The 10,005-nt window shown below is 45.8% G+C and overlaps 1 protein-coding gene across 1 annotated transcript in view; it reads right to left on the reverse strand.

Moving 5' to 3' along the window:
* Positions 1-739, reverse strand: part of LOC112263289 (unconventional myosin-Ih-like) — a 40,296-nt gene extending 39,557 nt beyond the window's left edge. Inside the window, exons 1-2 of the mRNA XM_024439382.1 lie at positions 603-739; positions 285-400 (exon numbers count right to left, since the gene is read on the reverse strand). Of these exons, the coding sequence (XP_024295150.1) occupies positions 285-400; positions 603-728 (242 nt within the window). The 5' untranslated portion in view covers positions 729-739. The remainder of the gene's footprint in view (positions 1-284; positions 401-602) is intronic.
* Positions 740-10,005: the final 9,266 nt, after the last annotated feature.

Here is a 10,005-nt window from a genome sequence, read left to right on the forward strand (position 1 = left end):
GACGGGCCTGGACATGTACTGGCTTAAGCAGGGGGACACGTCTGGCACTGCAGGATTTGAGTCCCTGGCGGCGTAGTGTGTTACTGATGGTAGGCTTTGTTACTTTGGTCCCAGTCAACCCCCAATTTGTACCACTTCTGTAGAATGACCAGTATACCATGTATGGGCTTATCCCGTGGTATGGCATATCCTCTCACAACTGACAATCAAAAAGATTTGCAAACAGACATGCAAAAACACACACCCACACACACACATTGGCGTGCTAATTATATGACACTCACATATGCGGTGGAAGCTCAAAAAAGTTGACGCCCATGTATATATCCATCTGTTTTTTACTGTAGATATCCAACTCTTTGTAGGGGTTCACAGACACTAGCAGAGTGCCTATATAGGTCTTCATGTGAAGAAAAACCTGGTTAATATCTGTGGTTAATATCTGTAAGTTGATAGCTGTACATTCTCTAAATGTTTCCCAGAATGTTACTTATAATATATCTTTCCTTCAACTATTGCAACAAACAGGGTCTGCAAGTGGTGTCATTACACATCATGCTATGTATGTTTTTAAATGTTGGTACTAAGTCGACCAAACTCACATAGATTAGGTCCTCACTGAAGCGTTTCTTCAAGTTGTCTAGGAAAGCAGTCTCGCTTGTGTGGGCGTCCAGCAGGACAAAGTCCTGGATCCCCACGCGGTCCCGTGCGGTCAGAGCCCCCTCCATGTCCAGCTGACCCCGGGCACACCCCTGCAGGCAAGCACACGGCAGTAACATTTGATTTGAAGGGTACCTACATAAGGACTGGAAGAATGAAGAAGATAAGCGTTTCATAAATAGATTATTGTACTGCTTATGAATGCATTTTATGGATGTTTTTATGCAGTTATGTAGTTCTACGTGATTTTTTTACAGGCATCCAAACAAAAGTGGATGGATAAGAAGGATGAATATAAGATGCTATACAAAACTTTAATATTGTCCATAAATTAATTGGACAGAACAAGGCACACCTCTCCAATCCATGAGCAAAATCATATATTGTTTGCCTAAAACTAAGGATTTGTGTGCTTTCATGAGATAGGAAATGTATTAATATTATATCATATGTATATCATGTGTACTGTATAACCATACAGCCAACATTTAACGTAAACAATTAGCAACTACACCTCCATATTGTATATTTAAGTCAAGTTGCAGAGGGGTCCTTGGTTACCCAGCGGAGGTGTGAAATCAGCAGAAAAAGCTCAAGTTAGCTGTTAGCTCTATTGAAACGGAGGGCTCTGTGGGTCTCATGGGGCTTTGAAGCAGAGCCCTCTGATTGTGCAATGGTAGTCTACAGACAGAAGCTAATGACTGCTACAGAGCACATAGTACGGAGGCGTCGGCCAGCGGCCCGTAAACCACCACACCACCCTCACCCTGTGCAAATGGAACAGGGGAACGACAAAACAGCGGCACATTTAAGAAAGCAGAGTGGGAAAAATTCCACCAATCTGTTTTGCATTCTCAACACCAACACTTGGTCCAAAGGTTTTTTCCCAGCTTTTGTTGGTTGTTTTTTTCTCCTTCTTTGGAAGGCAGAAATCCTTTGATTCTCAACTCTCATTTAAACATTTTAAAAAGATAATCCATTGGATGTAATTGACACAAAGCCCTTAGTCCCCCACCCCCAAGTCCCCTTTCCTATTCCATAGCCCTCATTACTTCTGAGAAAGGCCAAGTGTTTTTGTCCTGTAAATACCACGGAGCAGAGACAAAAATAAGGTTTTTAAAATGCAGTCTACAATCCATTACATATATTCCCCCAGCATATCCATTCAGTAATTATTCATTAGAAAACATTTAATGTCACAATCAATTTCATGCTGGCCAGTCAAAACACAATAGAGAAGATTTGCCCTATGTTTGGATGAGAAGGGGGTTCGGTTGGGCAGAGGAAGGGTGAGGGCAAAGGAGGGAGGGAATGAGGGAGAGGGGCAGTACTTGTCTGATCTGAGAACCCTCTGAAATGGGGCCGTCTTGAGACAACGGGGCAGACTAAATAGTGCAGTAACGGTCTGTGTCCCGCTGTTTGCTGTGACACTCATTTAGTGTGCCCTGGGGGCGGACAATAGGGGCTTGTTCCAAGCAATCCTGTGCTGCAATTTGGACTTCATTACCCTCCTCACATGGGGCCTCATGGATGGATGGAGGGGGGCTAGTCGGATGAGAACACCCCCCCCCACCCCCCCATTAACCCACCCCCAATCCCACCCCCTCTTCTTAACAATAACCCTCACCCCGTGTCTCTCACCAACCCCCTCTCAGCATTCTCCCCCCACTTTAAGCCAATGAGACAGGTGAACAATATCATTGAATCACCCCATTTGAGACGTCAAAATCAATCTACTAATATGATGGTAGTGGTGTTGGCTGTGTGGGGTATTTGTGACACCCCATTCCTTCATGGGAACAAGCATCTCTCAAGGCAGTGCAAACAGATGATGTGCAACGCTCAGAGACAGGGGGGATTTGGGAGTCTACCGTACAGCTCCATAACAGATCATATGGACAGCGGTAAATACTACTGTTAATACAACTACCTTGGATGGACAATTCCTGTATTTGGAGAGTGGTCACAGTAAACCAATAACTGTGCACAAGACACTGGATCTGTGAGGTAACTGTATCGGAGACAGACTCAACACAGTGTAACATAATTCAATGGACATATGTATTTTCCATGTGTCTCTCCATCTAGGCTATACAGAATTTATAGAATGATAAAAGTGACTCATTGTCAGATCAGGGGACCAATTGCCTTTTAAAAACGATGATGTTTTCTTTTGTCATATGCACTGGATAGGTGAAGTGAAACGTGTTGTTTTATCAGGGTCAGCCATAGTAGTGCGATGCCCCTGGAGCAAATTAGGCTTAAGGGCCTTGATGAAGGGCACATCGCCGGATATTTCACCTTGTCGGCTCAGGTATTTCGAACCAGCGACCTTAGCAGTTACTGGCCCGATGCTCTAACCGCTAGGCTAGCTGCAGCCCGCCCAATTAAAATGTAAATTAATTCATTAACAGATGCCCCTTCGTCTCTGTCTAGAGTGTCAAACAACATCACCTGAGACGATGTTGACCTCATCTCGTCATCTCAAGACCCAGTGAAAAATAGGTCATAAACATTGGGCACCAAATGGAAGAAAATGGAATGAAACAGGGAGGGACTACGAAACACTCATGTTTGTTTTCTGTTGCAAAACATTTTCAAACGTTTTCTATTGCGTGCCCTAATGTACAGGACCATGAGGAGATACTCAACTCCCCGGCAGTCGGCTCCTCAGCCAGGAGACAGGAAAACCTATCCGTCTTCTAAGGATGGAATGAATCTGCCTCCCTCCCTTCTTCTATTCCGCCCCGCGGTATGGAAGCCAATCTCTTTGCCTGACCCACACGATCCTGTTACGCCCCACTAACAAAGAGTGGGCCTCCATCCCTGTCGTAAGCACTTTATCTATCTATGGTCCCCTGGCTGGGCCTCTATGCCCCCCCCTCTAAATCTAACAGGTCAGACAGTGAGTACCCAAAGGGATGATATTGGTTATTTTATCTTTTAGCATGAATCAAACTTTCAACTTTAAAGCATTTCAACTAGTTAACGCTCTTAGGGGCCAAGGAGCAGCAAGGAATGTTTTACAGTAGACCTTATGAAAAGTTAACATCCCATCTGTGAAAAGACAAAATGGTACACATACAGTACATTTGATGCATACCTGCATTCTCCAAATCTGTGTGGGTAAGTTCTCAGTCAAACTCAGGAACGGGATGATGATATCCAGGTTGGATGTAAATTCTTCACCCTCTCTGGACCAGAGTTATGTCACACGTGTGCTGACAGTTAGTTGGCAAAAATCCAATTCTGAAGAAATAGTGTATTTACAGTACAGTCCTCTCTCTCCTCTGTAGCCGCTACTGAGTGACCCATCTACCCATTAAGTAAGGATCTACCACAGGGTATGGTGGTGCTGTCTACCTGCGTGCTCTGCTCCTCCACGCCGTGATCGCACTGACCCATCCTCGGGAGACTGCGGCCCAGCTGCTTAATCTATCATTCATGCCGTCGAGAACGGAGGTGGAGGGAGAGGGAGATCTTATTCAGTGCTTACCTGAGTGGTCTACTAGCTCGATGGGGTGTAACACAAAGATGCAGAAACACAATCCAATCCAACCGTCCTCCGAGTCGCTCTCGTTAAGCGTGCGTGCGTGTGTCATTGCAGCAGCACCACCACCACAGCCACCCCCTGCTGGCACAGCATAGGTCCTGTCAATGATATTTGATTAGACAGATAAACGACGGGCTAATTACAAACTACTCTGTTTATAGTTCTACCGGGCCACTACTATTTCATAAGGGTCCCTGACTGCTGCTGCAAATACTCCCTGCTCGACATAAGGCTGTTGTCAAGGTGCCAAACTGGGTCATATTCATTCATCCACACCATTGCAAAACGTAGCAAAATGTTTAGCAACAGAAAATAAAAACGAGTGTTTCTTATTGGACAAGTTTAGATAATCCCTGTTTCAATCCGTTTTCTTCCATTTGGGGCCCAGTGAATACAATCCTAATATCAAATCTCAGAGCTCTCTGATCAGAAGCTGTTAATTGTTGATTCACAAAACTTTGCTTGGAGTTTGCACAATGGAAAACTACACATGCTTGACAAGAAATGCCTAATGTTTACAAAATAATCTCCAAAGGGCCAAGGAATACAAACATAATGGTCCTTTATACTCCAATCATTCTCTCACATCATATTAGTCCACTTTTTGCCCTAATAACACACAGTTGAAATAAAAAAAGAGACCACTTTTAAAATAAAAACTTTAGCCTGAAGACTGTTTGTGGTCTTCCCCACATTTGCTATTCACAGGGAAAGACCATAAGGGAGCAGTAACCTGGTTATCTTAGTAACATGGTAACCTGTAGTAGCAAACACACACACACACACACACACACACACACACACACACACACACACACACACACACACACACACACACAAGGGGAAGCACAGGTGTCCGTTTCCACTGACACGATGACCAAATGAAAAGATCCAATTTCCTTCTATTTGTGGCAGTTGGAGCTGCTTCCCAGCATTAGAGTAAAGTTAGACATAATGGATGTTCAGATGTTGCCCATTTCAATTATCCACCCTCCACTCCGAGAAGTTGTCAGGGGGCTTATTTTGCCTGAGCCCCTCGCCTCACTCTCCCCAACCAGGGAGCCCAGCAATGCTTGTCCAATCTTAACAAGCTTTGAGCTACCCACTGGGCTGATTCTGCACGAGACCCAGTTAAATCCAATTACAGAGGAGTCAGATAGGTTGATTTTCCCATTAGAGATTCCATGCTGAGAATGCAGGCTGGATGATACCACTCACATCTTCAGACCATTGCTGCCAGGTCCCTCTCTCTCTCTCTCTCTTTCCCATTCCCCCTATTCCTCCTTCTCTCTCGCTCTCTGTTTTTCTCTCTTTTCTTTCTCTCATAGTCCATCATAGTAATTTTTTCTGAGTAGCAGAACGAAGAATGGGCCCCCGTCTTCAGTTCAGATCCCCGCCTTGGAGGATAGGGTCAGCAAGTTTACTTACTCCCTGTATACAGTACATCGAAGGCAATTCTTTACTTTCACAAAATGTTTGTCTCTCTCTTAGCTGAGGAAGCTATATGACATAAAAAAAACTGTATTTCTTTTAACTTACATATGATTTCAGATGTATGTGTGAACAGCATTTCCCCCCTATGTACAGCACTGAATACATTCCTGCGGTGGCAATATCATTTACCCCTGCAATATCCACAGTGCAGAAAAATAGGAATGCACAAAGGATAAGAGTGAAAAAATGACCGAAAGTTATTCACAACATGGCCGACGTTGTACTATGGCCATTGCACTATGCCCTATTGGCCCTGGTCAAGAGTAGTCCGCTATAAGGATGCAGCCCATCATAGGCAAGGCTAAGTACAGAGAAAAAATCAGGCAGCTTGACATTGAAGTGTCCATGAAACATCCATCCCTCTGGAATACACAGCGACTGCTGTGTCTTTTTCAAAGGGCATATTGATAAATCTTTTGGAGTTGAGGCAATGTCTAAAGCCGCCGTTGTGCGGAGATCACCCGTGAATGAGAATACAAATGTGTCTTCATCTTACCGTCTAAGCCCATGAATAGGGCTGTCCTCCCAAAGAACACAGCTGATTGGTCTTGACCCTGGTCACACAAAGGTGAACCCCATTTACCACCTCGAAACCTGAAAGATGGAGGGTGTGTGATCTCCCAATACAATAGCACTGTGACAGAGGAACAGGAGCAACCTTTTTGATATTAGGCATATGCAGCGGCCTCTCAGAGCACGGTCACTATCTGCCACGTCACATAGAAGTGGTGGCAACAAAAAAATAAACCAGACTCTTGGAATTATCTCGTCAGCGCGACTTAGTATCTTGTTAGAACCACTTAGTATCTCGTTTGAATGACTGATTATCTTGTTCAAACTACTGAATTGTTATTTTGTGTTAATTAGGTCACGTTTGTTGTGCACTGCCAGTTGTGCTTATCAGACCGTTGCTGCAGCCATTTATTCACTGATTCCATCCGTTGATATGCTTCCTCACTGACATTCCTTTTGATAGCCTAAAGAAAGTGCTGCTTTTGAATGCCAGAGCGTGTTAGTGGGCGAGTGTGGAGCGAGGAGCGGGGTGTAATTGGTCTGGAATGGCTGGAGAAGATCAAAAAAGAAAAAACGGCCTTCTCTCCCACTCCAACTTCGCTCTGGTAGTGCTCAGACACAAGCTCTGGGCATGCTCTGCTTATCTTTTTTCCCCCTTTATCACTATTCTTTTGATTAGGCCTATTTGGTTGTATTTATTTAACCTACCCCACCCACAGTAGCCTATATCCAGTTTATATTCTACTTTCTACCACTAGGATATCTAGTTTCTATTTTGAAGGACTTCAAATGTAGGGTAGGCTATACATGTTTTAGGTAGGCTTTACATGTTTTAGGTAGGCTTTACATGTTTTAGGTAGGCTTTACATGGGCTCAGTGGTGATTTTAGCATGTACATCTTCGTGGGGCAAAATAAAATGTAGGATGCATGCCAGCAAAGCCACTATACAACACAACACTAAACAATACATTAATTGCACTATAGCGGTGCCAAACGGTGCCGACAAACTGTAAGGGCCTACATAAAGCTGTCCCCACAGCAGAGTCCCAACAGCAGTCCCAACACCTTACCACTGCTACATCTGGTTTTCAGCGGAGCCTTGTCTGGCAGCGAAACAGTTCATTCAGCCTTGATGTACAAACTATGGCTTAAGGGGACGACAAGTGGATAAGAGGCAATCCGTAATTTCGATTATGACATTAATGAGCGAGCGACGACGGACATAATCAATATAAGTATTTATTCAGCACTTTGAAATGTACAGCGACAGAATTCAGAACATGGGTTGTTCTTACGTGTACTCCCTGTACAACAAGTCAGAGCCGTAGGATAAAAAAAGGGGGCATATAAGAAGACGATGAAAGTTCTTGCAATATTCAATGATTACATTTCTCTAAAACAGGTTATAGGCTACATGTGCACCACCAAGTTAGAACAGTATGGTGGGATTTATGGTGAGAACTCGGGGGGGAAAACACAGAGCCACTCCATTGAATAGCAGGCTAACGTTAGTGGTTGCATTACAATGCTTGCAGTTAGCCACTGTTTCCTTCCAAACGACTCATTGTTGAATTTGCAATTTCCAACATCTTGTGTAAACTTTATGTCCAGTGGCCAATGAGCACAGATACATATTATCTATAATTTCTCTTCATTATTTCTCTTCATATGATAAGGATTAAAAAGGATTTTCCAGTAGATTGTCAACTTGATTCATGATGATGACTGCTAGCTAAGACTTTGAAAGTAAGATGTTGACATGATCAGTCCAATCAAAGCTACTGTATATATATAACATGATTTGACATCATTTTATCTGTGGCCAATTACCTTGAGCCTTCCTGAAAGGGCACTTGTGATATAACTCTATCGCAAGACCCAAAGGGCTGAAATTTGGGATGCCTACCCTTACTAAGCACTTAATATTGGCGATGACGTACTGTCCCCATGAGTGACAGAACACTGAGCAAATCACGGCGCAATGCTCCTATTTTTCCTGGCTCGCCCGGCTGATACCCCAATACACACTGGAAGGGAGAGAGGTTAGTGGAGGAGTGGCAGAGCGAGTTCTGGGCCATCTCTGCCCAGGGCACGAACGCCACCCACTCCCATGGCCAGTCTTGGAAATAAGACCTCAGAAACCTACCCACATCCTGGTTAACTCTCTCCACCTGCCCGTTACTCTCGGGGTGAAAACCTGAGGTAAGGCTGACCGAGACCCCCAGATGTTCCATGAACGCCCTCCAGACCCTCGACGTGAACTGGGGACCCCGATCAGACACTATATCCTCAGGCACCCCATAGGGCCGGAAGACGCAGTCTGTAGGGCCGTAGGGAGAACGGGCAAAGGGAGGAGACAACAGGACTTAGAAAAACGATCCACAACGACCAGGATCGTGGTGTTACCCTGTGAAGGTGGAAGATCGGTTATGAAATCCACCGACAGGTGCGACCACGGCCATTGTGGAACGGGTAAGGGTTGTAACTTACCTCTGGGCAGGTGCCTAGGAGCCTTACACTGGGCGCACACCGAGCAGGAGGAAACATAAACCCTCACATCCTTAGCCAAAGTGGGCCACCAGTACTTCCCACTAAGACAGCGCACCGTCCGACCGATCCTAGGATGACCAGAAAAGGGTGACTTGTGGCCCAATAGATCAGGCGTATAGATGCCCAGCTGGACACTGAGGGGGAGCGGGCTCTGCACATGACGCCCGCTCAATGTCCGCCTCCAGCTCCCACACTACTGGCACCACCAAGCAAGAGGCGTGGGATCCATGGGCCGCTCCTCTGTGTCATACTGCCGGGACAGTGCGTCTGCCTTAACGTTCTGGGAACCTGGTCTGTACGAAAGGGTGAAAACAAAACAGGTGAAAAACATGGCCCACCTTGCCTGGCGAGGGTTCAGTCTCCTCGCTGCCCGGATGTACTCCAGATTGAGGTGGTCAGTCCAGATGAGAAAAGGGTGTTTAGCCCCCTCAAGCCAATGTCTCCACACCTTCAAGGCCTTGACGACAGTCAACAGCTCCCGGTCCCCCACGTCATAGTTTTGCTCCGCCGGGCTGAGCCTCTTCGAGAAGAAGGCACAGGGGCGGAGCTTCGGTTGCTCACCGCTCCTATGCCAGCCTCGGACGTGTCCACCTCCACTATGAACTCCAAAGAGGGATCCGGATGGGCCAGCACGGGCGCCGAGGTAAACAGAGCCCTTAGTTGCCCAAAAGCCATGTCCGCCTCAACTGACCACTGCAGACGTACAGGACCACCATTCAGCAGTGAGGTAATGGGAGCAGCCACCTGACCAAAACCCCGGATAAAACTCTGGTAGTAATTGGCAATACCTAAAAAATCGCTGCACCTCGTTTACCATGGTGGGAGTCAGCCAATTACGCACGGCTGAAATGCGGTCACTCTCCATCTCCACCCCTGATGTGGAAATGTGATACCCTAGGAAGGAGAAGGCTTGCTGAAAGAACAGGCATTTCTCAGCCTTGACGTACAGGTCATGCTCCAACAGTTGTCCAAGTACCCTGCGCACCAAAGACACATGCTCGGCGCGTGTAGCGGGGTATATCAGAAAGTCATCGATATACACCACTACTCCCTGTAAATCTTGTCTACAAAGGATTGGAAGACTGATGGAACATTCATCAACCCGTACGGCATGACGAGGTACTCATAATGCCCTGAGGCTGTACTAAACGTCGTCTTGCACTCGTCTCCCTTCCGGATACGCACCAGGTGGTATGCATACCTGAGATACAGTTTTGTGAAGAAGCGTACCCCG

Source organism: Oncorhynchus tshawytscha, linkage group LG12 (genome assembly GCF_018296145.1).
Source record: "Oncorhynchus tshawytscha isolate Ot180627B linkage group LG12, Otsh_v2.0, whole genome shotgun sequence".
Taxonomy (NCBI): Eukaryota; Metazoa; Chordata; class Actinopteri; order Salmoniformes; family Salmonidae; genus Oncorhynchus; species Oncorhynchus tshawytscha.